Raw genomic sequence first — 27,056 nt, forward strand, 5'->3', positions numbered from 1 at the left:
TGGCCAAACCCTGCATCTCACATCACGATTGTCTACATATAAGTAATAAAAAATAACAGAACTTTGCCAATCGTCTGTATGTGGCATATCCTGATGTTTTGGGTCTGCACATGGCAGACAGACCTATGTATTTATGTCTCTGCATAATTATGGGTCACAAGCAAATGTGTAGACGGCAGATTTAAAGGTCTGACTGCAGGATCACACTACATGGTTTGTTTTTAGTCTGTAACCATGGAAACATACAGCTCTGCACTGAAGCTGTAGACAATGGATGACGCATACTAAGTAGTGGCACTATACTTACCCTTTTATTTTTTTTTTTTGCTTTAGATGCCTTGGAGCAACAAAAAAGGTTACAAAAGTGCTTAGTCTTAATTGTTGTGCGGTTTTTAAAGTGTATGACCATACCGCTGCTAATAACTGAGGACAATTCTTTGATACGCCATCAACACAACGTCAGGGTAAAAGGTTCATAACCCTAGGATTTTTTGTTTTTTGCCAAATAGCTGCTAAAAGTGAGGCGCACCTGCCATGCACTTTTTTCCAATCTGTGTATACATATATAGTATAGTGTGTTTACATACTCCTCTATGGCCGTCTTCTCTGGTATCCAGCACCGCTCTCGTCCTCTTCTGAGTGATTTCATCTCGCTGACTGCCTTTTATAATGTAAGTCTATGGAGCATCACAACGAGGTTCTATAGACTTTTTGTTGTAAAAGATGCTATGGCTCCGTCACAGAGCAGACAGTGGTCTGAAGAGCGGTGACGTCACTCAGAAGAGCGGCGGAGAACGCAGGATACCGGAGAAGGCGGCGGTGGGTGAATATATTAACACACTGACCGTATACTATGTATACATCTACATAGGTTTAGAGGGGAAAAAAAGTTCATGGGAGGGCTTTAACAAGTGAACAGACCATTGATTTCAGCGGATATTCTTTAAATTAATCTTGTCATAAGATTCATGGTGCCCAAACTGCAGCGTCTCTCTGCACCAATCCCTTTGACTCACAGATCTCTATCTATCAGTCAGCTGGATCCAAGGAGGGGATAAGCCGGCCACGGACCACATTGGACAAGTCAGCCAAGACACATGGTCCTCATCTGCTTTCTAAGCATGTTTACTCTGAAACACTACAGCGTTTAGAGTACAACTTACCTGGATGCCGCACAGGCAGGCTTTGATTCATGCTGCCCAGATTTCAGGTAGCATGAATCTGATGGCAGGTTGCCTTTGAAGGGGCTCCTGTTTGGACATCTGTCCAAATGCAATATTAGTGCATATGTATGCCATAGACCCGGCCTTGATGAGCTAATGACGTGGCAGCTCCTGCCCTGATGACCTGGAACCATTTGTTACAGTCTTCTCAATTGCTGCCAGCAATAGCATTTCAGGAGTGCACGGCTCCTCATCCTTCTGGTTTGCTGGGGGTGGGAGCTCTTGTTTGATTTACATCCCAGTGTTACTTTACTTTGCCTTTGCAGCATCAGAGAAGCACAGGAGCACTGAAGCTTTCCAGGAATTAGTGCAGTGCTTACAAGCTCAATAAAAAAAAAGAACCTGTAAGTACTGCACATGTTTTTTGTCCTAGCCCAGTAAATTGGGTGATGAGGAATAAAAAAAAAAATTGTTAATTATCTGGAGGAAGGATTTTAATAAATAAATACTGAAGCTTTTACTATTTCAGTATTCCTTTATTTAACTTAGAACACCATATATTACTCCATGATCATCACTGTCCTTATGGGGACTTAAGGCCCTGTCACACACAGAGATAAATCTGCGGCAGATCTGTGGTTGCAGTGAAATTGTGGACAATCAGTGGCAGGTTTGTGGCTGTGTACAAATGGAACAATATGTCCATGATTTCACTGCAACCACAGATCTGCCGCAGATTTATCTCTGTGTGTGACGGGGCCTATAGTCTAAACTCCTTATCATCATGTCTTTGGATTGAGGGAAGAAACCCATGAGAACACGGGGAGAACATACAAACTCCTGGCAGATGGTGTCCTTGGTGTGATTTGTACCCAGGATCCCAGTGTTGTAATGCAGCAGTGCTAACCACTGAGCCACCGTGCTGCTCAATATATAGTTATTTCTTTATAGTTCCTTTGGGAGACCCAGACCATGGGGGGGGGGGGGTGTATAGCTTCTGCCTCCGGAGGACACACAAAGTACTACACTTAAAAGTGTAGCTCCTCCCTCTGAGCTTATACACCCCCTGGTGAGCAGACCCAGCCAGTTTATCTCTTTGTGTTCAGGAGGTCATACATCCACACATGATTCTCATCTGATTTGTTTGATTTTTGGAAAGAGTTTGAAGAAAAGCGGGTCCACGTCTGGACTCCCGGCATGTCCCTTCTCACCCCACTGTGTCGGCGGTGTTGTTAAGGTTGATTTCCAAGGCTGGAGCCTTACATGCCGCGCTCCTTCACCATCCCTCCTGGGCTCTGGCTTGAAGTGGGAGCCAGCACGGTCTCCATGCTTGGCAGGAGGCCGGTCTCCATCCGCAGCCCTTCAGGACCCTGCTGGACCGGAGCACTCATCCCCAGGGGCCTGGCCCTGCGTCTCGGCAGCTAAGTACCTGAGACGTTTATTTATGGGGGTCCCTGTGCCTTATTGTTTGGGGAGAGTGTGTTTGCTGTGTTTTTCTGACATTTCCGGCGGGTTCTCTAGCTATCGCACGAGAACCGCGCCGATGGTGCCTGCTCGTCGGCCTTGCCGCTCTAATTTAGGCCCCGGCTTCCCCGGAGGCCTAGTTTCTATTCACTGCCCTCGCATGTCATTCATGCAGAGGGACAGGCTCGGCTCCGCCCGGCGGCCGTTCTGCACAGGGGAGGGACACTCCCCACTGCTGTGCGTGTCTCCTCCCCTGTAGGTTCTATGGCCCTCCAGATCCCGCTCTTCAGAGCAAGTCCCGCCCCCTCTCCTCGCTCCGGCGGCCATTTCCTCAGAGATTCACTCAGCTCTGGTCTGCGCTCTGCATCCCTGCTGGGTGCTGTGTTTGGAGGTCCGGGCTTTGGGATCTGGAGGGCACACAACACCGCTTCAGCGGTCTGGTAAGCCACAACCTCTGGTTGTGGACCTCTGTATATACTCTCTGGGGGTCATTCTCTGCCAGAGCCCCCACTCCAGCAGCATGTCTCACACGAGGAGCAAGGCTCCAAAGCTTTATTCAGTATGCACTGCATGTAAGCTCCTGCTGCCTGAACCGGGCACCTATCCACATTGTGATGCCTGCTCTAACTTGGCGGTGCCACAGCCTGGAGTCTCACTCCCAGTGGTCTCTCAGGCTGCTCCTGCTCCTGTGGCTGAACCCCCGGCTTGGGTAGAATCCTTTTCCAGGTCTCTCTCCCAGTCTTTTGCTGAGTCTATGGGACTTTTGTCCAGGACTTTGCTGAGTATGCATCAGCCCCCTTCACAGGGTGCCTCTGCTGCTAGGGGTCTCTCAGGACCGGAGCTCACAGAGGATTCATCATCTGGTCCCAGACCCCGTCCTCCTGAGAAGAGACGCAGGGTTTCCTCTCCCTCCTCGTCCCGCGGCTCTGATTCAGGTGCTGACTCGCAGGATGAGGAGGATGCCTTTACTGGGGGCTCGGAGGCTAGCTCCATGTACCCCATTGATCTGTCCGAAACTGACTCAGATGTTAGTGACTTGGTTGCTTCCATTAATTCTGTACTGGATCTCAATCCGCCAGTGTCAGCGGAGCAACCCTCTCTGGCAGAAAAGCACCAGTTTACCTCGCCTAAGAGAGCAAAGAGTGTGTTCTTTAACCACTCCAGTTTTCAAGCCGCTGTGACCAAGCCAGGGCCTGTCCTGACAAACGCTTCCCAAAGCGTGGTTCTGATGACCGTTTTCCCTTTCCACCTGAGGTGGTCAAGGAGTGGGCTCACTCCCCAAAGGTATACCCTCCGGTGTCTAGGCTCGCAGCCCGGACCGTTGTGGCGGTGGCTGATGGCACCTCCCTTAAGGATTCCACTGACCGCCAGATTGACCTTCTGGCCAAATCCGGCGGGGGCCTCATTCTCCCCGACTTTTGCAGCAGTGTGGGCTCTCAAAGCCATCTCTGCTTCTCTAGAGGAGATGCATTCCCTCGCCAGGGAATCCATGCCCGAAATGGTTGCCTTAACTTCCCAAGCTTCAGCTTTTTCATCCTATGCCATGTCTGCCATGCTGGAGGCTTCTCACCGCACTGCGGTGGCTTCGGCTAATTCCCTCGCTATCCGCAGGATCTTGTGGCTTCGAGAGTGGAAGGCAGATGCTTCTTCAAAGAAGTACCTTGCTGGGCTCCCTTTTGCTGGTTCCCGGCTGTTCGGAGGAGAGCTGGATGAAATTATTAAGGAAGCTACTGGCGGGAAGAGTACTTCCATGCCACAAACCAAAACCAGGAAACCTGTCCAGGGTAGGAATCAGTCGAGGTTTCGTTCTTTTCGTTCCTCCAACTGGTCGTCCTCTAAGCCCTCGGCCTCGTCCACTAACTCAGCCAAGGACCAGAAATCCAACTGGCGCCCAAAAGCGCGTCCACAAAAGACCGCAGGAGGTGCTGCCGCTAAGGCAGCCTCCTCGTGACTATCTGTCCGCGCCAGCAACGTCCTTAGTCGGTGGCAGGCTCTCCCACTTTGGCGACGCGTGGTTTCAACACGTCTCCGATCAGTGGGTGAGGGATATCATCTCCCACGGCTACAGGATAGAATTCTCTTCCAGCCCGCCAAACAGATTTTTTCTCTCAACTCCCCCCTGCTCCAAGGCCGTGGCATCCTTGCAGGCCAACGGAGTAATTGTACCGGTTCCCGCCCGGGAACGGTTCAGAGGTTTCTACTCAAATCTCTTCCTAGTCCCCAAAAAGGACGGTTCCTTCCGGCCCATCCTGGATCTCAAGCTTCTCAACAAGCATGTTCAGGTGCGGCACTTTCGCATGGAGTCTCTGCGATCAGTCATTGCCTCAATGACCCAAGGGGATTTCCTGGCGTCCATAGACATCAGAGATGCCTATCTGCATGTGCCAATTGCAGTTTAACACCAGCGTTGGCTACGCTTTGCAATCGGAGAAGATCATTTCCAATTCGTGGCTCTCCCCTTCGGGTTGGCTACAGCTCCTCGGGTATTCACCAAGGTCATGGCAGCAGTGATTGCGGTCCTGCACCTACAGGGGTTAGCAGTGATTCCTTACCTGGACGACCTTCTAGTTAAGGCTTCATCCAGCGTGGACTGTCAGCGGAGTGTCTCGCTCACTCTCGCCACTCTAGCCCAATTCGGGTGGCTTGTCAGTCTACCCAAATCCACTCTGACTCCGACCCAGAGTCTCACGTACCTAGGGATGCAGTTCGAGACTTTGCCGGCACTTGTGAAGTTGCCCTTAGTCAAACAGCAATCCCTTCAACGGGCGGTGCGCTCTCTGCAGAAGCCCCGCTGTTATTCCCTCAGGCGCCTGATGCAGGTGCTGGGTCAGATGGTGGCGTCAATGGAGGCTGTTCCCTTTGCCCAGTTTCATCTGCGTCCCCTGCAGCTGGACATTCTCCGCTGTTGGGACAAGCGGCCTTCCTCCTTACACAGGTTAGTGGCTCTGTCGCCACAGACCAGGAGCTCTCTTCAGTGGTGGCTTCGGCCCCCCTCCCTGTCCCAGGGGCGCTCCTTCCTGGCTCCGTCCTGGATGATTCTCACCACGGATGCCAGTCTATCCGGCTGGGGAGCGGTATATCTCCACCACAGAGCTCAGGGCACTTGGACTCCGGCCGAGTCAGCCCTTTCAATCAATGTGCTGGAAACCAGAGCCGTGTTTCTAGCTCTCCTAGCCTTTCACCACCTGTTGGCGGGCAGGCACATTCGAGTCCAGTCGGACAACGCGACAGTGGTTGCCTACATCAATCACCAAGGCGGGACACGCAGCCGCCTGGCAATGTTGGAGGTACAACGCATCCTTCAATGGGCGGAGGACTCCAAGTCCACCATATCCGCAGTCCACATCCCAGGAGTGGAAAACTGGGAGGCAGATTATCTCAGCCGTCAAACCGTGGACGGTGGCGAGTGGTCCCTGCACCCGGCAGTGTTTCAGTCAATCTGCCGCAAATTGGGCACTCCGGACGTGGACCTAATGGCATCCCGTCACAACAACAACAAAGTTTCCGTTTACGTGGCTCGCTCCCACGATCCTCAGGCATTCGCCGCGGACGCTCTGGTTCAAGACTGGTCCCAGTTTCGTCTGTCCTACGTGTTTCCCCCTCTAGCTCTCTTGCCCAGAGTTCTGCACAAGATCAGATTGGAGGGCCGTCGAGTCATCCTCATTGCACCGGACTGGCCCAGGCGAGCTTGGTATCCAGACCTGCTCCACCTGTCCGTAGAGATGCCGTGGCTGCTCCCGGACCGTCCAGACCTACTCTCGCAAGGTCCGTTTTTCCGCCCGAATTCTGCGGCTCTCAAATTGACGGCGTGGCTCTTGAGTCCTGGATTTTGATGGCTTCTGGGATTCCTCCTGAGGTCATCTCCACTATGACTCGGGCCCGTAAGTCTTCCTCCGCTAAGATCTATCACAGGACTTGGAAAATTTTCCTGTCCTGGTGTCGCTCTGCCGGCCATCCTCCTTGGCCATTCTCCTTGCCGACTCTTCTGTCTTTTCTACAGTCCGGTCTGCAGCTAGGACTGTCCCTCAACTCTCTCAAGGGACAAGTCTCAGCTCTGTCAGTTCTGTTCCAGCGGCGTCTCGCTCGGCTGGCTCAGGTTCGCACCTTCATGCAAGGCGCGTCTCACCTTATTCCGCCTTACCGGCGGCCCTTGGATCCCTGGGACCTTAACTTGGTTCTCACGGTTTTGCAGAAACCCCCCTTTGAGCCTCTTAGGGAGGTTTCTTTGTTTCGTCTTTCACAGAAAGTGGCTTTTCTGGTGGCCATAACTTCCCTCAGGAGAGTCTCTGATTTGGCTGCGCTCTCTTCGGAGTCACCTTTTTTGGTTTTTCATCAAGACAAGGTGGTTCTCCGTCCGACTCCGGACTTTCTTCCTAAGTTGGTCTCTCCTTTCCACCTTAACCAGGACATTACCTTACCTTCCTTTTGTCCGGCTCCTGTTCATCGCTTTGATGAAAAAGCGTTGCATACTCTGGATCTGGTGCGTGCTCTCCGGATCTATGTGTCTCGCACCGCTGCGCTTAGGCGGTGCACCTCTCTTTTTGTGCTAACCACAGGCCGGCGCAAGGGCCTCGCTGCTTCTAAGCCGACCTTAGCCCGTTGGATTAGGTCGACCATTTCGGACGCCTACCAGTGTTCTCAGGTGCCTACCCCGCCGGGGATCAAGGCACACTCGACCAGAGCTGTCGGTGCCTCTTGGGCTTTCAGGCACCAGGCTACGGCTCAACAAGTCTGTCAGGCTGCCACTTGGACTAGCCTGCATACCTTTTCAAAGCACTGCCAAGTGCATGCTCATGCTTCGGCAGATGCGAGCTTGGGCAGACGCATCCTTCTGGCGGCTGTCGCCCATTTGTGAAGTTAGGTTCTGCCTACTTCTTAGTTTTCTGTTTATTTCCCACCCATGGACTGCTTTGAGACGTCCCATGGTCTGGGTCTCCCATAGGAACGATAAAGAAAAAGAGAATTTTGTTTACTTACCGTAAATTCTTTTTCTTATAGTTCCGTATTGGGAGACCCAGCTCCCTCCCTGTTGCCTGTTGGCAATTTCTTGTTCCGCGTGTTATCACCGGCTGTTGTCGTTGACAGAGTCTCCGGTTGTTCCGGCTTTTGCTCTGTTTTACTTGTGGGTGGCTATTCTCCTTCAGCTTTTGCACTAAACTGGCTGGGTCTGCTCACCAGGGGGTGTATAAGCTCAGAGGGAGGAGCTACACTTTTAAGTGTAGTACTTTGTGTGTCCTCCGGAGGCAGAAGCTATACACCCCCCCCCCCTCCCATGGTCTGGGTCTCCCAATACGGAACTATAAGAAAAAGAATTTACGGTAAGTAAACAAAATTCTCTTTTTTACATTTCTTTTATGAATCTGAAGCTGGATTTCATACAAGGACCAACATGGCAGCCATGGGGCCTTCAGCAGTGTTCCTTGATAACCCATCTGCCCCCACAGTCACATTGCAGATGGGACTGATGAGTGCTGCTCCATGCACATACCGGCACCCCAGCCATTTATATGCCTCTGTGATATAGCCGGCATCTGCCAGGTATGGTGCAGGCTCAATTCTTTAGCCTTTTGCGCACACCTGCAGCACCCATATACTGTAAACACAGCTGTGGTGAGGATGAGTTTTGATTGCAGTGATAGCACGTACTCAGCCCTCCACCCTATTCAGTATATGCGATTGATAGTGATGACCAAGTATCACACGGAGGGAGGGGGGATTTTCGGATCACTGCTCTCATAGCTACTAGTTTTATGTGAGTATTACTGCAGCAAATACCATACATTGCCGTATTATAAAGAGTTATCTTGCTCAAAATGTATTGACAAGAATACTCATTTTTATTTTTCCTTCCATAGTAATTATTGGGACTTGGGAATATGATCACATTCATGAACAGCTCAGACAGTGAGGAAGAGGAGGAGTGCAATGAAAGAACATCACTAATTGCCGCTGAAAGCCCACAACTTCCTTCTTATCAAGATGGAGCACCGACTACAGAAAACCCTTCTATTAAAAAGGTTAGAGATTGTTCTCCGCCGTAGTAGGAAATAAATGTGAATGTTATTGTGTGGTAAAGAACACAGGACACGACTCAGACTATGAAATATATTATTCAGACTTGTCATGTGCATCAGAAATAAAAATGTTAAAGGGAACCTGTCAAGTGCAATATGCACCCAGAACCACAAGCAGTTCTGGGTGTATATTGCTAATCCCTGCCTAACTGTCCCTGTATACACTAGCATAGATAAAGGGATCTTTAGAAAAAGTATTTCTGAAGATCTTTATCTTATGCTAATGAGCGCAGGGACTAGTCCCAAGGGCGTTGCTTCCCTTGCTAGTTGGCCCCGTTAGCATGTTAGTACATCCCTGTGGGCATGCTATCATGCTAATGAATGTGTAGCGTCACAGGATGATCTCACTCACCGCTCCGCCGCCATCACCGCTTCGGCTCAGTGCGTATGATTTCAGACTTTAGGTCATGCGCACTACTTCAGTGTGAAGCTGGGACGTCTACACCCGGCTTCATAGTGCGCATGACCGGAACTCCGGGATCATGTGCACTGAGCAAAAATGCAGCGTTGGGCGGTGATGGCAGCGGAGAGGTGAGCATGACCATCCTCCTACGCTGCACATTAATTAGCATGTTAGTACACCCACAGGGGTGTATGAACATGTTAATGGGGCCAATTAGCAACGTAAGCAATACCCATGGGACTATTCCCCACACTCATTAGCATACGATAGAAGATCTTTAGAAATACTTTTTTTAAAGATCTCTATGCTAGTGTATACAGGGACAGTTAGGCAGGAATTAGCAATATGCACCCAGAACTGCGCGTGGATATGGGTGCGTATGTAAGTCGTGCATCGGGGTGGGCTCTTTAGGATACAGCGAAGTCACGAACGGGAAATAAATGGCCCCAAAACTAGATTAAACTAACAAAAGTAGTTTACTACAATTTGAATATGAACGAATCAAAACATGAAGACACCCATGGAAAATCAACAAACACTCAGTAAAGAGGCTGAGACCCTTGTGCTATACAGCGTGGCGCCTTACAACATGAGACTACTACAATATATACACTATATGTTAACTATAGGCATGACTGGATATTCCAACCGCCAACTACCTATTAATACCCTTAAACATAAAAAAAATTGGATCGGTGTGAAATACAAGCCGCCTGCGGTATAGCACAACAGTTTACAAACTTCAGATTAATTTACTCTAACTCCCAATTGACTATTCCCCTGCCCCACACATATATATATATATATGGGGCAGGGGAATAGTCAATTGGGAGTTAGAGTAAATTAATCTGAAGTTTGTAAACTGTTGTGCTATACCGCAGGCGGCTTGTATATATATAAAATGCAAAAAATAGGAGCAGCACTTAACCTCTTGTGGTGCAAAGTCCTTCCAATCAGTCGCACCCGATTTCATTGAGCAGCAAAAAAAAAAAAGGCAGCACACAGCTTCAATCTTGAATGGAAAAGCCTATTTAATGGCCCATATGATACAGCACGACGTTTCAGTCACAAGTGACTTTTTTCAAGCAGTACAATGCAATGCATTCAAGTGAGGGTTTAAATATCCTCACTAATTATAAATCTCATTAATAAAATAACCAAATAACATGAATACAAACATAGATAGGACACACACAGTGTCCACATAATATCAATGCATAATCAAACATGAAATCTTACAGAAAATAGGTAAATCACCTTATACATAAGCACTGTAACAGTACATAAACAATTAACACACACCTGTAAGTACTAATAGACTCCTGATTGTCCTTTTCATGTTATGGAACCCAGCGTCTGCAGTGTGATTCCAAATTACACGTGCATGCACTGCTACTTCCTGGTTGCCTTCCCCACTCGCACATGTGCAGTAGCAGCCAAAATCGCCATGCTGGTACACCCAGCAGACCCAATACACCCAATGCATACATACTGGGATTCATACAAACGTGAAAGGACTGCTAAAAAAACACATATGCTACAAAATTGGTGAAAACCTATCGTTCCACACCACTAACAGGCAAAAAAGATCTGTTAAGTCACCAAATAGTGAAAATGTATGATTCCTAAACATTCCTAAACATTATACTAAGATAAAGGGGTTCATCTATATAGACCCTCCTCCCACCAATACAAATACCGTAGTTTAATATCATTAAATAGATGACTAACAATGAAAAATAGAAAACAATGGGATATGTCTGTATAGACCCTCCTCCTACAGTTTAATATCATTAGATAGGTGACAAAGTCACCAATATATGAAAAACTTCAATCTCCCAACAATACATAGAGATAAAGGGATATGTCTATATAGACCCTCTTCCTACATGTACAGTTTAATATCGTAAAATAGGTGACTAACAGAATTTTTATCCTACGCCTGACATATAATTGTCAAAATTAAATAAAGTAGCAGAAAAAACAGGACCATCATCAGAAATCCAAAAGGACAATATTCATTATAAAACAGTGCTGCAGATTCTGTAAAAGAAAAGAGAATTCACTCATCACTCTAAAGCTGCTTGTATAAATGAAAAAAACCAATGACTACAACCTATATGATATATAGAATGCATCATAAAAAATATTCTATGTGAGATGAGGATGTATACATCTGAGAAAAAAAGGGTTTATAAAAGATCACCCACCCTAAAATCTATATTTAATCCATTTGGTTTTAAGGTATTTAACCTAAAAATCCACTTCATTTCCAATTTTTTTAATTTTTTAATTCTATCCCCTCCTCTTCTCGTTACGGGGACATGATCTATCAGCCTGCATTTTAAATCTTTTTCTGTATGTTTTTTGTTCTGTAAAATGTTTAGGAACAGGGTAATTCCATTCTCTTTTTACGTATAGTTAATCTATGATTATTTAATCTTGTTTTAAAATCTGTTGTCGTCTCACCTATGTACCACATTTTACAAGGACATTCTAACAAATAAATAACAAATGCCGTGTCACATGTCAAAAAATATTTGATATGAATAGTCTCATTACTAATCGGATGTGTAAAAACATTCCCTTTCAACATGTAACTACAATTAACACATGAAAGACATGGGAAGCAACCTGTCCTTTTAGCCCCAGAAATTGTTGTTTGAATATCTCTTTTTGCAGAACCAATATCAGCACTAACAAGCATATTTTCAATATTTTTACTCTTCCGATATGAAAAAAGAGGAGGATTTTTAAATTCATCCACAAAGGGTAAACTGTTTTGCAACATATCCCAATGCTTAAGAATTATTCCCTCTATAGATTTACTCTCTTCGCCATATTTCATGATCATAGGAATCCTACCAACATGATGACTTTTTTTAGATAAATGACCATCAGATTTAATTTTTTGTCGCTGTAAAAGATCTTTAGGGTAACCTCTCTCAATAAATTTATTTAACAATTTATTAATGGCCAGTTCTGCACTAATTGGATCATTTTCAATCCTTTTTACTCTGAGCATTTGTGAAGTGGGAATGGCTCTAAAAAGGCTCCTAGGATGATGGCTATCAAAATGTAACAATTTATTTCTATCTGTAGGTTTTGAATAAAGGGATGTGATCAATTTATTTTCTATTTTAGAAATCTCAACATCCAAAAACTGAATTTTTGTATGTGACCAAATTAATGTAAATTTAATAGTGTTATCCACCAGATTCAGGTATTTATGGAAATCCATCAATTCCTCTTGCGTGCCCATCCAGATAACAAATGTATCATCTATGTATCTCCACCACTTATACACTTTATTAAAGTGGTGTGATGCATAAATGAACTTTTCTTCCAAGACCGACATGACTAAATTTGCATATGCGGGCGCCATGGGCACACCCATCGCGACTCCGCGTATTTGCAAGTAAAAGTCATCCCGAAACAGAAAATAATTGTGTTTCAAGAATATATCAAGTAAATTAAAAATAAGTTCCTTACAAAATGTAGAGAAATACGTCTCATCCAATTTTAATTTAACACATTGAAGACCCATATTGTGATCAATGGAGGTGTAAAGTGAAACTATATCAAATGATGCCAGAATAAATGAATGAGAGGCTAACTCCAATGATCTAAGTTTATGTATAAAATCTCCAGCGTCTCTAATAAAAGATCTAGTGTTGCAGGCCAGAGGATTATGGATTTTATCTAGAAATATCCCAATGTGACTAAAGACTGATTCAACCCCAGAAACTATGGGTCTACCCGGTGGTTTTTCCAAGCCCTTGTGTATTTTAGGGAGTATATATAGTAGTGGCGTTAAAGGATTTTTAACAAGTAAATATTGAAGTAGTTCTTTATCAATGATTCCCCCCACCTACAGCCTCCTCCAATACCAACCTAAGTTTTTTCTGTATCTCAAATTTAGGGTGAGAATCAAGTTTTCTATACACATTCAAATCCATCAACTGCCGTTGAATTTCAACCATATAGTCATCCTTATCCATTAAAACCACCGCTTCCCCTTTATCTGCTGGTTTTACAATTATTTTTTTATCCTGTGAAATATCCAGCAGAGCACTATATTCCTCCTTTGTAAAGTTCGGTTGAGTAAATTCCTTCTTAGTCTCATTTTTTAAAAAATCCACCTCTTTTTTAACTGCCTGTATAAATGCCTCAATTACTGGTACCTCCACAACTGGAGTAAAATCACTCTTTTTACTGATGCCTACACTTTTCAAATTCAGCTCACTATCCTTTGTTCCTACCTCCATTTTTTTTATCATGAAACCAGTGTTTTAACGTAATATTTCTAAAAAAAGACAAAAGATCAAGTTCTAATTCAAACCAATCTACATGTTGACAAATCCCATATGATAAACCTTTATTTAACACTTTTAACTGTATAGGGGTCAATACCTTGGATGATAAATATATATATATTAGTGCCCATTAATGGAGAATCCTTCCCAAGATATACCTTGAATGACCTAAACAACTTACAATATAAAACTGCTGCTTAGCAAAGAGAATAAAAACTTTTAATAAATAACAGATATTTTGTTCAACACAAGTTCCCTCCTTGATGAGCTCAATTATGGCCTAAAGTCTGTGATGGGTCTTAGCAACATCCAGGTGTGAGGTCATTGTGGTCCACAGAGAAACCTCAATGGCAAAGAAATAGATGATGTAGTTGTGGAAACGATGGTCCCAAACGATGATTATGCAGTAACTGTGGCCTGACAAGGTTACTATGCCTACCTAAACTATCTACAGGCCCTACCTCAGTCTCAAATATTCTGGCGCCAAACTAATGTGAGGTGCGTGCACGGTTACCCACTGCGATGGCGCAGTGGGCCTTAGTTATCTTACTGACCCGGGTCTGCTCTGGACAATATGTCTGAAGTACACAGTCAGATGGAACGTCAAATTAATTATAATACTGAATATGAAATAAAAATATACAAGATTATTTTCACAATACAAGAACCCTGGGATAGTCTGCTGCCATTTGGAGGCTGACGCTGATATTACATAGAATTAGAAATTAGCTCCTCCCAGCAGACTATACCTCGCCATTCGGTGTCAGTTGGAGGAGGGTCTGTTTCAGACCCATCTGATATTTGTTTGTTAGACTTATTTTTTTTTTTCCTATCTTTTTTCTTCTTGTACTGATTTCTCACTAAATGGAGGAGGCCGGATGTTGGCTGGCAAGGTATAGTCTGCTGGGGAGGAGCTCATTTTTACTTCTGTGTAATATCTGTGTCAGCCCATTGAAAATAAAACAATAAAAAAACACATATTTGGTATTACTGAGATCAGAAATGCCCGATCTATGATAATGTAAAATCAATTAATCTAATTGGTACACGGTGTGGCAAGAAAAAACATTCCAAACTGAAAAATTAGACTTTATGGTCACAACAACATTGCATTATAATGCAATAACAGGCAATCAAAACATCACATCTACACAAAAACGGTGTACTGTATTTTTCGGTTTATAAGACACACTTCAAATTTAGAGGGGAAAAAAAAAGGGTAAAAATAAAAAAATGGGGTCAGTCTTATAATCCGGTGGTATCTTACTGGAGGGGGGCGGCAGTGGTGGTGGAGTGGGGTCACCGGAAGCGGGGCGGTGGTGCAGCAGGGCGATGCTGTTGGAGGTGCAGCCAGTGGGTGTCCCAGATGCGGTCCCCGAAATTGTCAGTTGGGGCGGTGGCCGGGCTGGGACTACTCTGCTGTGGCTGTGGCCGGTCTGGGGATGTGGGCTGTGAGGGCTTCAAATAATGGCGCCCGGAGCTGGCGTGTGCGCAAATTAAGGTCTCGGTTCAGTGACAAGCCGAGATCTCATCTGCACGTGCGTCACCTCTGGGCGCCATTTTTCTTTAGTCCGCTGCTGGCAGATCAATGAGACGGAGGAGATGCATGCACAGATGAGATCTTGAGCGAGAGCTCCATCTACACTGGCATTGGGTGCTATTATTTGAAGCCTTCACCACTCGCAGCCTGTGCACAGTGGCCACAGCCCATGCACAGCATCTGCAGCATTGCCCCTGCTTCCTTTTGACCCCTCACTTTTCTGCTAAATTTTTGGAAGGAAAAGTGCATCTTATCCGAAAATATACAGTTATTAAAAATGTCAGCGCAAGACACAAAAACATATGCCATCGCTGAGCCCCAGATCCCAAAAAAATGAGAACGCTATGGGCCTCGGAAAATGGCTACAAAAGGGCTAATAATTTTTTTTTGGACAAACTTCTCTTTTTTTTTTTTTTTTTTTTAACCCCTTAGATAAAAGTATACATGTTTGGTATCTACGAACTTGTACTGACGTGAGGCATCACACTGACACATACATTTTACCATATAGTTAGCAGGGTAAATAAGAGGCCCCCAAAACAATTGTTGCATTTGCACTTATTTTGCAACTTCACATCACTTAGAATTTTTTTTTCTAGTTTTCCAGTACACTATATGGTAAAACTAATGGTTTCATTCACAAGTACAACTTGTCCCGCAAACAACAAGCTCTGCGTTATGGCGCTTGGAAGAAGGGGAGGAAAAAATGACAAATTGCTGGGGAGTGAAGGGGTTAAAAGTTTATTATGCACTATTGATGTTATTACACTATTGATTTATAATATAAAAATTTAAATGTCAGTTACACTTTAAAGTGAATATTTCTGTGCATCGAGCGATGTACTTTCCCCTTGACAATAAAGAACTGATCAGACACAAGTTTCCTTAGGCCCTCTTTCACACGTTCATGAAAAATCACGCACGTTTTTCATGGACGTTTCAGAGGTGCGTTTTGCCCTCCGTGAGCCGTGTTTATGGCCTACGTGTGTTCTCCGTGTGTTATCAGTGATAACACACGGAGAAGAGGAACTTTCTGCTCCCCTGTCCCTGGCTTCGCTGTCCGTGGTGCTGATCTTCGGTCTCCGGTCCTGACGAATCCCCGCTGCTGCTGCAGCTTCCGGCCACAGTGAAGTGAATATTCATTGAGCATAATGAGCGGCGGTCGGAAGCAAGTGACAGCAGCGGCATAGACAGGAGGGCTGGAGAAGGTGAGTAATGTTGTTTTTTTTTTTTTTATTTTCTCAAACACGTGTTTTCTCCGGCGTGTGTCACACCGAACACCTCCGTGTGGTCCGTTTGCATTCCATGTGACACCCGTGATGCCGAAGAAAAACAGAAATGCTGATGTGTGGAGCACACGGACACACGTATGCTCCACACAGACACACGGTCCATGGCTGAACACGCACGTGAGCGCAGACCCATTGATTTTAATGGGTCTACATGTGCCCGTGTCTTCGGTACGTGAGGAAAAGGACCAAACACGTACCGGTGACGGACATGTGAAAGAGGCCTTACATGGTGTCTTGAAGCATTTAGTTTCCAATTGCCGGTGTCAAGTTTTCTATTTGACTGCTCTTCCCTCTCCTCCAGCAGAGGCAGTACAGCGGCAGCGCTCAGGTGCTGGGAGATGCATCCAACGGTGAGACCTCCAGAGCGACAGCCTCTGTCCGAGAAGTCCCGGTGGACAGTGACGAAGAAGAGCTGACGCTTAAATATGGGGCGAAGCATGTGATAATGCTCTTTGTGCCGGTCACTCTCTGCATGGTTGTGGTGGTTGCCACAATAAAATCTGTCAGCTTCTACACAGAGAAAAATGGACAGTTGTAAGTAGGATTTTGTTGTTTTTCCAATTTTATATTTTGTCTTGCACTATCTGCTCCAGACATTATCCCTCACATCATGGACACTTGTGGCAATGCTTTCTTGCTTTCATTTGTACAATGCCGGCTATTGTGTCAGGTTGTCAATATGACAGAATGCAATGTGACAGGGAAGTCAAAGCTCCACTCCTTATTGGAAATGACCTCTAATGACCACTCTTCTACTCCTCAGAGTGTTCTTAAGTTGCTTCTGGCTTTTTAGGTGTGGTTTTTGAACCCTTGGAGGTCCTTGCTAATGACGACCCTATTTTCCTTTCGTCCTAAAAGGAATCAGTCGCCAGGATTTTCCCTTTATAAACTGTGGCACCACCAGTGAGCTTTTTTATACAGTGTTCCAGAATACTATATATAAATGCCCAGGCTGCTCTATAGAACATAAAAAAGCTTTATAATACTCACCTAGGGGGGTGGTCGGATCCAATAGGCATTTCTGCTCTCGGGCCCAGCACCTCCTCTCTTCCGTTTATCGTCGTCTTCCTTCCTTGCTCCGTGTTGATGCAGCATCATCCACACTGAGTCCGCCATTGTCCTCCTGTACACGCACACTTTGATCTGCCCGTCTGAGGGCAGTGCAAAGTACTGTAATGCGCATGCGTAAGAAAAGGTCAAAGACCGCCTTCACATGTGCACTACAAAACTTTGATCTGTCCTCAGTCGGGCAGATTAAAGTATGTTTGCACAGAAGCACCATTGAGGCCTCTGTGTGGATGACGTAGGACAACTCATCCACACAGGGCTAGGAAGGAGGACGGCAATGGACGGATGAGAGGAGGCAGTGGACCAGACGAGCAACTCACATTGGACCACACTGTCCCCTACGTGAGTATAATAAAGGTGTTTTCCCTTTCGTTCATGACAGCACCACCTGAGAGATAGGTTCCGCCCACATCAGGACAGGAAACCCACTGATAAAAAGGCGGTACCTCTCCTCCACATCAGTTTGGTTTCCTGTCCTGATGGGACAACCCACGGATTCTCCCAGGTCTGACCCGGTGTGGAAGTTTGGTTTCTTACCAAAAGCCGGCATTCGGGCCTGGATGCACCTCCCCAGGGCTTCGGCTGTAAGCGGTGGTGGGGCGCGGGCCTGGAGCGGGAGCTCGTCTCTGCGTCGCACCAGGCTATGTTATCCTCACACGGAGCCCGCGAGACGGGCGCCCTGCTGATGGAACGCCGGGGTGAAGAGGAAGTGACGCGGCTCCCGGAAGTTCATCACCATTGCATGTGCAAGGTGTTCCAAGATGGCGGCGCCCAGTGAACGCATTTCGGGCGGAAAATTTGAACCATGGAGGTATGAGGAGTCACCTTCGCTGTATTCTGGTGAATATGACTTCTCCCCTATTCAGGATGGAAGACAACTCTCCTCCAAAGCAGGATGTGCTGGAACAGCATACAGATTCCCAGGGCAGCAAGGGGAGCGCTCCTCCGGCAGGACTAGTCCCTCCAGTCCGGCAAGTCGACATTCCAGGGGATCTGAGAAATCCAAATCTGGAAGTCATTAACTGCCTCCGAAACCGGTACCAGATCCGCCATCTTGAGGGGTGAGTGTCTGCTGCAGCATTTCATTGTTTAAAAGTCCCCCCCCCTATTTTCCCTTCTTTTTTCAGGAGGTACCTCTAAGAGGAATCATAGGAATTGTGGGGTTTACAAGGACAGTCTATCCTCAGATTACCAAGGTGTCCTTGTACCACCTGTATCAGAGAGTTCTTCTGTTTTATTTAATCATAATGTTGAAATTACATACAAAATGAAACAACATGACCAAATCCTGACATGTTTCGGACCCTAGAACAGGGTCCTTATTCTTAGGTAACATGGACAAATATGTATGCTGAATTTATAAGAGGACACATGAACTTGTCTCAGTGAATCAGTGTCCAAGTGAAAACATCTGTTGTAGACTGATTGTTCATTTAAGGCAAGACAGGGAGCAAAAAAAAAAAAAAAGAGGCTGCTGAGTGTTGTGGTGCGCCTGTAACCCTAGCTATATTGGGAGGCTTGGACTGTTGTTTCGCTTGTGATTCTCAGTTCTGGTCCAGATTGTGCTATGTGGATCAGGTGGTTACTGTCCTCTGATGACTGAGGAAGGGTGGTACCTGGCCAAAAAATCCCAAGGCAAATCAAAACACTGTTAAAAAAAAAAAACCACACATAATGTTACCACAAAAAGCTTAATATACCATTTTGACACTCTAGGTGTGATTAAAGATACATAGTTTATAATTATATCATTCCAGATGTTGTAAAGTGTAAATAAGCGAATCCCTCAGCACCAGAAAGACTGCTCCTATTGTTCTCTGTTGTCAGCCATTATACACAACTGTTATTGGTATAGAGAGGCTGCAACTATTATCCCTTGTTGTCAATCTTACAAGTCATAGAATAACTGTTATAATGTGGGAGAACTACTGCTTTTATTCTCTGTTGTCAGCTATTACTAACCAAGAAAAGGCTGTTATAATATGGGGAACCACATCCACTATTCTCTCTTGTCAACCTTAACAGGCTAGGTAAGAAACTATTGTAATATGGAAACTAACGTCTATTGTTCTCTGTTCTCAGCCATACAAGCTGGGGGGGAAAAAAAAAAAAGAAGGGTAATCTTAGTAGAAGGAAACTGCATCTCTTACTCTTTGGTTTTGGCTTATGTATGGAAGCACCAAGCCTCAAGGCTGAGTTGAGAGAGATTAGCCGTGCTGAAGTCAGGGAAACACAAACAATCCACTAGGAAAGATGGGGGACCTTCAGATAAACCAGGCGGCTCTGAACGGGGATCCAGAAAATTTTCACCTGCCTCTTCCTCAGCCTTGGACTCCTCATCTTCCTCAGACGTGGACGGCAGACTATGCTTCCCATCCTCTGAGGTGACACCCCTAGTGGAAGCTGTCCACTCCACTATGGGGCTGGTGGATGATAAAGATCCTGAATCCAAACAAGACCTCATGTTGGAGTCCTGGATTGCAGGTTCATGATACCTGGAAGGCTGCAGCAGGAGCTCTTCGCCCGGCGGTGGTAGGTACATGTGTAACAAGGTCCATAATGGTCTGGGTCCAACAATTAGAAGACTAACTTAAGGGTACCGTGTCTAGCAAGGACATTATTTCCTCAATTCCACGTATACAGGGGGCGACAGACTTCTAGCGGATGCTTCCATCGACTCGCTCAAATTATCTGCAAAGGTAGCAGCTCTTTCCAATTCAGCCAGAAGGGCCCTCTAGTTGAAATGCTGGAAGGGAGACGTACAGTCCAGGAACAGACTATGCAGGATACCTTGTGAAGGAGACTTTTTTTGTTTCGATCACAACTGGATGACTTTCTGTCCAAAGCGGCAAACAATAAACAAGGATTTCCAGCTGTAAGAACTCCATTCCCTCATAGCCGTCCGTTTCGGAGGAAGCAATTTTCCATAAGGAGCCTCCCAGAGACCAGAACTCCTGGAAGGATAGACGGAAGAGGTGCTCAGGATTATGTTTTATCCATCATCCTCTACCAAGCCACAAGGCCCTCAATGACTCCACCATCCCAGTGGGGGGAGGCTCTCCCTCTTCCTTGAGACTGTTTCCTCCAGCCAGTGGATTCTGCAGATAATTGCAAAAGGGCTGACATTACAACTGAAGTCGCCCGCTCGGGGGTATTTTATTGTAACATCTATATGACAGGGAGAGAAATGAATAGTGATCTCCATCCTAGAGCACTTAGGGGGGGATCTTAAATCAGGAAAAATCTACAACACAAACCTCAACAGTGTCGGTCTTTCTTGGGGCTGATCCTGGATTCAGTCGCTCAGAAGTCTTTTCTCCTGGAGGAGCAGATACTGAAGTCACAATCCCTGGTCACCTTGGCGATTGAAAAACCAGTCATGACCCTCAGACAGGCTATGTCTCTTGTGGGGACCCTCACATTTTGCATCCCCACGGTTCCTTGGGCTCAGATAGATATGAGATCCCTTCAGATGGAGGTCCTGGTCTGACAGCAACAGTCAGGAGGCTTCTTGGATATGAGAATCCGCTTGGATCCAAAGGTGTTGCTTTCTCTGTCCTGGTGGCAGGACTTAACTCTATTGTCCGCAGGGGTGTCCGGGTGTCCCAATATCACGGATATCATCCCAACAGATGCAGGTCACTTAGACTGTGGAGCTTACCTGAGAACTCACCTGTTACAAGGACTATGGGACGATCATGTGAGGACTCAGTCCTCAAACTTCAGTGAACTAACTGCAATAAAATCAGCCAGGGATCATCCCATGACAATAGATGCAATGCCGATCCCCTGGTCACAGGGTCTTCTATATGCCTTTCCACCCCTGGTTCTTCTTCAGGCGGTGCTCAGGAAGATTCGGGAAGACAAGGCCATCATTATCCTCATTGCTCACTTCTGGCCAATAAAAAGCCTGGTTCTGTTGGCTCCAAAGACTGGCAATATCAGACCCTTGGATACTGCCGGACAGGACAGACCTACTAGTCCAGGGACCAATGTGCCAACCCAAGGCTCCTACCCTCCACTTGACAGCGTGGCATTTGAAAGGCAGCTGCTCCTAGCACAGGGATTCTCCTAAGAATTTTAGTAAAACTCTCCTTAAAAGTAGGAAGCCGGTCACCACTGGTATTTAGGGAAGGGTCTGGTGAAAAATCCAGCAAGTTTCCTGGGCACAGATCGGGGGTCCCCCTCTCTTACAGGCCATCCTGGAAATCCTTCAGTAAGGGTTGGATTGCACTTATCCACTAGCACCTTGAAGGTACAAGTTTTGGCCCTAGGAGCCCTCTATAAACATAACATAACCTCAGAGACTAGATGGATTAGCAGGTTCATTAAATCCTGTGCTAGAGCGACTCCTGTCCCTTCTCCTCGCATGCCTCCCTGGGATTAAATTTTGTCCTTGATGCCCTTATAGACACCCCATTGAGCCCCTTTCAGATGTTCCCTCCAAGATCCTGAAGGTGGTACTACTCATTGCTTGACGTCCGCTAGACGGGTGGGTGACCTACAGGCGCTCTCCATTGTCCATCCATATACCCAAATTTTGGTCGATAAGGTGGTATTGCATGCAGATCCCTCATAGCCTAAAGTGGTCAAGCCCTTCACAGGTCCCAGGAATTCATACTGCCTTCCATTGTGACCCTCCTTCCAATGACAAAGTGGACAGAATCCATAGCTTGGATGTAAGACTTGCCCTTATAACCTACTTAGATAGGACCAGGGAATTGTGAGAATCTCAGGCCCTGTTTTTGTTACTTTACAGCCCCCGGACTTTCCCTAGAACGTATCTACAAGCACCTTGGCTAGGTGGGCCCGGGATGCTATGTCGCTGACCTACTCGGCTAAGGGGGTGCCAGTTCCCCTGCAGATTAGGGCCTTTCCACTGGGTCAATTTCTACTACTTGGGCTGAGCAGGCAGAGGTGTCTATTGATCATATATGCAGGGCCGCCACTTGGTCCTCTTCCTCTACCTTTTTCTGTCACTATAGACTTGACTTGTCCTCCACGGCCGACCCTTCTTGGTAGACGGGTATTACAGACGGTGGTCCCTCCCTAAGGTGATTGGTCTCTAGAATCTCTCAGGTGGTGCTGTCATGGGCGAAAGGGAAAAATCTAAATTACTTACCGGTAATGGGATTTTCAGAAGCCCATGACAGCACCCTTAATTCCCCCCCTATTCACTGGTTATGGGCACCCTTCGGGGAGTGTTAGAGTTAATGGTGTATTCCTTTGGTGGTGGTGTGATTAACATTTTTGTTTGTTTTGTTGGTCCTCTCTGGCTCTGTAAACCTACTGATGTGGAGGAGAGGTACCGCCCTTTTTATCAGTGGGTTTCCTGTCCTGATGTGGGCGGAACCTATCTCTCAGGTGGTGCTGTCATGGGCTTCTGAAAATCCAATTACCGGTAAGCAATTTAAGGTGTTTTTTACGTTGTACAGAGTGGCCTGGACTCTTATATACAGTATTCCAGATTGCTGTATAAAAGGGCTCACTGGTGGTGGCTGCAGGTTATAAGGGAAAAACCTGGTGACAGGTTCCCTTTGTCAGGTCACAAACATGATCAGTGTCTTCTCTGCATAGGTTTATGTGTTATCACTGATCAGCAGAACCTTACACTTACTGTTACCAGTCTTTTCTGCTACTTTGAGCTTCAATGGTATAAAAATGAAAGAATAGATTTTTGTAAATGTAGAAAAAATAAACAGGAAAATTGTTTAATGGGGGGGGAAATTATTTTACAAATATGTAAATATGTATCTTTGTTTGAAAGAATAAGTCCTTTCATTTTTTTTTTCCATAAATCAATAGGACATGTGAAAATAAGATGTTTTTAACATCTTATCAGAAATCTGCTTCTTTGCCAGAACTAATTATTCATTCTAAAGATTCTCAATTCATGGGTAAAATCTTCAGTGAATACAGATTTTCCCATTATTGAGGTAGATGACAGTTGGTGTAATTATCATTTCAGGAGAACTTGCAGCAGAGTGTGAGTGTCTGCCTCCAGCTCCTGTTTCCCTAGAATGTAAAAATCACCAACTGCCATCTCCTATCTCAGTAATAGGACAGTTTTCACTGAATACAGATTTTACCCTTGAATTGACAGTTTAGGAGGAGAAAGAAGCAGATTGGTCTGATAAGATATATGAGAGGCTGCTGATAAGTCTTTGGCTTTATCCATAAAGAAATAAGATAGGATGATGAAACTTTACATTTTATTCCACATACTCTCCACTGATGTCAACACACTTCTTACATCAGTATTCCAAGTTCTGTAAGCCTAGCAGAAAAAAGGATTTTGGTTGTGCCTCAAACCAGGCATCCGTAGCAGCCATGCCATTAGAAATGCTATGAAATTTGGTACCATTGAGGTGTTTCTTCAGCTGAAAACAGATGATAGTTGGAGGGAGCTAGATGTGGTGAATAATGTGGGTAGTCAACCAGCTGGAAGCCCATATCTGTCAGTCTTGCTGTGGTCGTTTGTGCAGTGTGAGCGGAGGTGTTGTCTTGCAGGAACAAGATTCCTTTGTACAGCTTGCCACGCCTTTTGGCCTTCAGAGCTGCCTTCAATTGGTCCAAAAGTTCAATGTAATACCTTGCATTGATGGTGGAACTCTTTTGAAGGTAGTCCACTAGCAGCACGTCCTCCTTATCCCAGAACACAGACACCATTACCTTAGTGGCTGATTTTTGCACCCTGAATTTGTTTGGACGAGGAGAACCACTGTGCCTCCACTCTTTTGACTGATCCTTCTTTTCAGGGTCATACAAATAAATCCAGGTCTCATCCATAGTGACCAGTCGATCCAGGAAGTTCTTATCAGTCTGGAAATGCTGACAAATGGACCGGGAAGTTTTCACTTGCATGCTTCCCTGATCTGTTGTCAGACATTTGGGGACCCACTTTGCAGATAGCTTCTTCATGTCCAAATTTTCATGGATAATGACACAAACACGTTCACAGGAAATCCCCATGATGTCTGCTATTGCTTTAGCTGAAATTCGTCAATTCTCCAGTATGAGGTTGTGCACAGCATCGACGATCTCCAGAACAACAACCGCTCTCGGTCGTCCAGGACGTGGACGTTCATCATCATTGGTGCTGAAGTGGCCCGTTTTAAATTTGGCAACCCAGTTCTTAACTGTGGAATAGGAAGGTTGAACTAGATGGACCTAGGTCTTTTTTCAACCTAAGTAACTATGTAACTATGAATATGAAGGGCATTGATCCCCCAATGTCTGCGACATAGCACCATGGATATCCTTCGTGGACTATCCTTGTAGAAACAAGAATTTTATCACTCCTGCGCTCAGTTGCTGTGAATATCGCATTAAACTACGCCATTTTGTTTTCCCGCTTGCGTAGAACACTGTTGAATAAAAGAAAATTCTGCAAGCAGGATGATAACGCCCAGTAGTCCTAAATTTATACTAATACAATAGCAGGGACTAAAACTTAACTTTTAATCTATCACATAAAATCTCATAAAGTGCAGTGCAATAAACAAATGCCAAAAAGGCAGTAATGTAGGTCAATCTCACCCGATCTTTCTTCATAGGCAGGAATGAGCATCAACCATGAAGAGAGGAATCACAGGCTGGAAAAAAACAGGGTCAGCAGTCAGGTTTATAATCGGCCCCTGTCGTGCGCCGTGTATTGACTTCCGCCCTGACAAGGGCAGCACCCTAGTAAGCTGTCTGCCCCGCAACCTCATCAAAGGATCGCCCTCCCGACGCATCTCCCTCTCAATAAAGAGAGTTCATCAGGGGAGAGAGGAAAATCAACCTGCAGGGGCAGGGATTGGTACAGAAATTACAAGCCAAAAAACTTGTGTGTGCGCGGAGATAAACGGTAGTTATAGTCCCCTAAAGACACTAAAACATAGTGAAAAGTTAAAAAAAAAAAAATTAATAAAACTTTAAAAAACCCCGCTTTTCCCCCATTAAAGCCAAAATCTAAAAATAGTTAACCCAGTTAGTAAATACCATAAATGGAAAAAATTCAAGAATGCCAAAATTAACAGAGGTTTTTTTGGTCACTGCACTATCACAAGTATGCTGTAACAGACGATAAAAATGTCAGATCTATACCAAAATAGCAGTAATAAAAACACTGTCACCCCCTGCAAAAAGTAGGCCCTCACACAGCTCCATCAACTGAAAAATTAAAACGTTACAGGTCTCTGAAAATAGCAACACATCCAAAACATTTTTTTCCCCCAAACTTCTGTTTTGTTTTTAACCACTGAAATAATAATTAAAAAAACAAACAAACTTGGATGTGTTTGGCATTGTTGTATTCTTACTGATGATGATCTTATTTCCAGGTTATTTTTTCCACACAATGTATGCTATAAAAACAATTCTCAAAAACAATGTCAGAATTGCGTGGTTTGTTTTTTCCACAGTTTGAGGACACTGAATTATTTACCTGTATTGATCAGTACACTATAAGGTGAAATGAATGGTGCCATTCTAGAATACAACGCATTCTGCAAAAAACAAGCCCTTATATGTCTGTGGACCAAAAAATAAATGTTATGGCTCTTGGAAGAAAGGGAGGAAAAACTGAAAAATGGAAATTGGCCATGTTGGGAAGGGGTTGAATATTTAATTAGTATGTTACCCATTTATTATGAGGATCGATGAGGTGTGACAGACATCAGCCCCCCACTGGACATACAATAATAGCAAAACCTAGTGATATGCTATCATTTTATAAGACAGGAATAACCTTTTAAATCAGGGGTGCACAACATTTGTTTGGTCCAAGGGCCACATTGCCATACTGAACCAATCCCAAGGTCCGCAAAAAAAATGTAAAGGGGTACTTACATTATATACATCACCAGAAGCACCTTTTTTTTTCTTAAGTCTTTAAGAAGGCTTTGAAGAGTTTTCGCAGCAAAAAAATCAGTATGAACACATGCTAATTTAAAATTAGTACTTGGAGCAGAAACTCAAGAAATCCTTTTTATTAAAATGCTAAAAATTTAGATTTTAGTTTGCGCTTTAAGATAGTCATGAAACGTGTTCTGGATTGCTACATCAGAACCACTGTCAATACATGAGTGCAACGCTAGAACTATTGTCAGTACATGTATACAGCCCAATCAATTGCAATGTCAGGTCATTCCCATATACATTTGAATCGCTTGAACCTACAATTCCTTAACAACTTATGCTGGAAGCTGTTGTTAGTGGCCATCATCAGATAGCCGACCATAAGGAATCTCAATATTGATGAGACATAGTCAGTATCACAAATAAACATTTACATCCAGATACCTTTTTATAGATGACATCTGATTGGAGTCGTTTCCACCTCTTTTGTCTCCACATAGTACAGGCGCCATGAGATTTCATGCCCAAAACCTTCCCTCTCCAAAATATCTCCTCAAACTGCTCTTTTCCATAATTTCCCACTGCTCTTTTAATTGCAGAGTCCTCCTTACCAGGCTGACATGTCCGTTGACTCTGCTTTGCCGTCAGCAGCGTGATAACATAATCACGCTGCTGCATGTCGGAGCAGGGTCTGACAGGTTCTTTTCTCCTCTGCCCCAATGCTGGCGCTCAGGTTTTTAAATGTATTTGTGTGTAAGAGAGGCAAATGCATTTGAATATTGGAAGCAGGGAACAGTGACTCTTGATTAGGTCCGCAGGCTGCAGCAAAGCGTTTGGTGGGCTGTATGTAGTGCAGGCCTATTTTGACAGAATTTTGTCAGCTTGCTCCCCCTCT

General features: G+C 45.1%; 2 protein-coding genes across 4 annotated transcripts in view; one reads left to right on the plus strand and one right to left on the minus strand.

Annotated features, from left to right (window-relative positions):
* Window positions 1–10,489, minus strand: part of LOC142296254 (uncharacterized) — a 50,448-nt gene extending 39,959 nt beyond the window's left edge. The window contains exon 1 of one of the 2 annotated variants that reach the window (XR_012751612.1): window positions 10,407–10,489. Coding sequence is in view for 1 of the 2 variants with exons in the window: in XM_075339619.1 (XP_075195734.1) it covers window positions 10,407–10,443 (37 nt within the window). In the remaining variant the exon portion in view is untranslated. The remainder of the gene's footprint in view (window positions 1–10,406) is intronic. The other variant, XM_075339619.1, reaches the window with a different exon arrangement.
* The window catches only part of LOC142296253 (presenilin-2-like), a 71,187-nt gene that overhangs the window by 3,065 nt on the left and 41,066 nt on the right, over window positions 1–27,056 (plus strand). Inside the window, exons 2-3 of one of the 2 annotated variants that reach the window (XM_075339618.1) lie at window positions 8,483–8,644; window positions 16,557–16,786. In XM_075339618.1, coding sequence (XP_075195733.1) covers window positions 8,504–8,644; window positions 16,557–16,786 — 371 coding nt within the window. In that variant the 5' untranslated portion in view covers window positions 8,483–8,503. Of the gene's footprint in view, window positions 1–8,482; window positions 8,645–16,553; window positions 16,787–27,056 lie in introns of both variants that reach the window. The other variant, XM_075339617.1, reaches the window with a different exon arrangement.

This window comes from Anomaloglossus baeobatrachus, chromosome 3, assembly GCF_048569485.1.
Source record: "Anomaloglossus baeobatrachus isolate aAnoBae1 chromosome 3, aAnoBae1.hap1, whole genome shotgun sequence".
NCBI lineage: Eukaryota > Metazoa > Chordata > Amphibia > Anura > Aromobatidae > Anomaloglossus > Anomaloglossus baeobatrachus.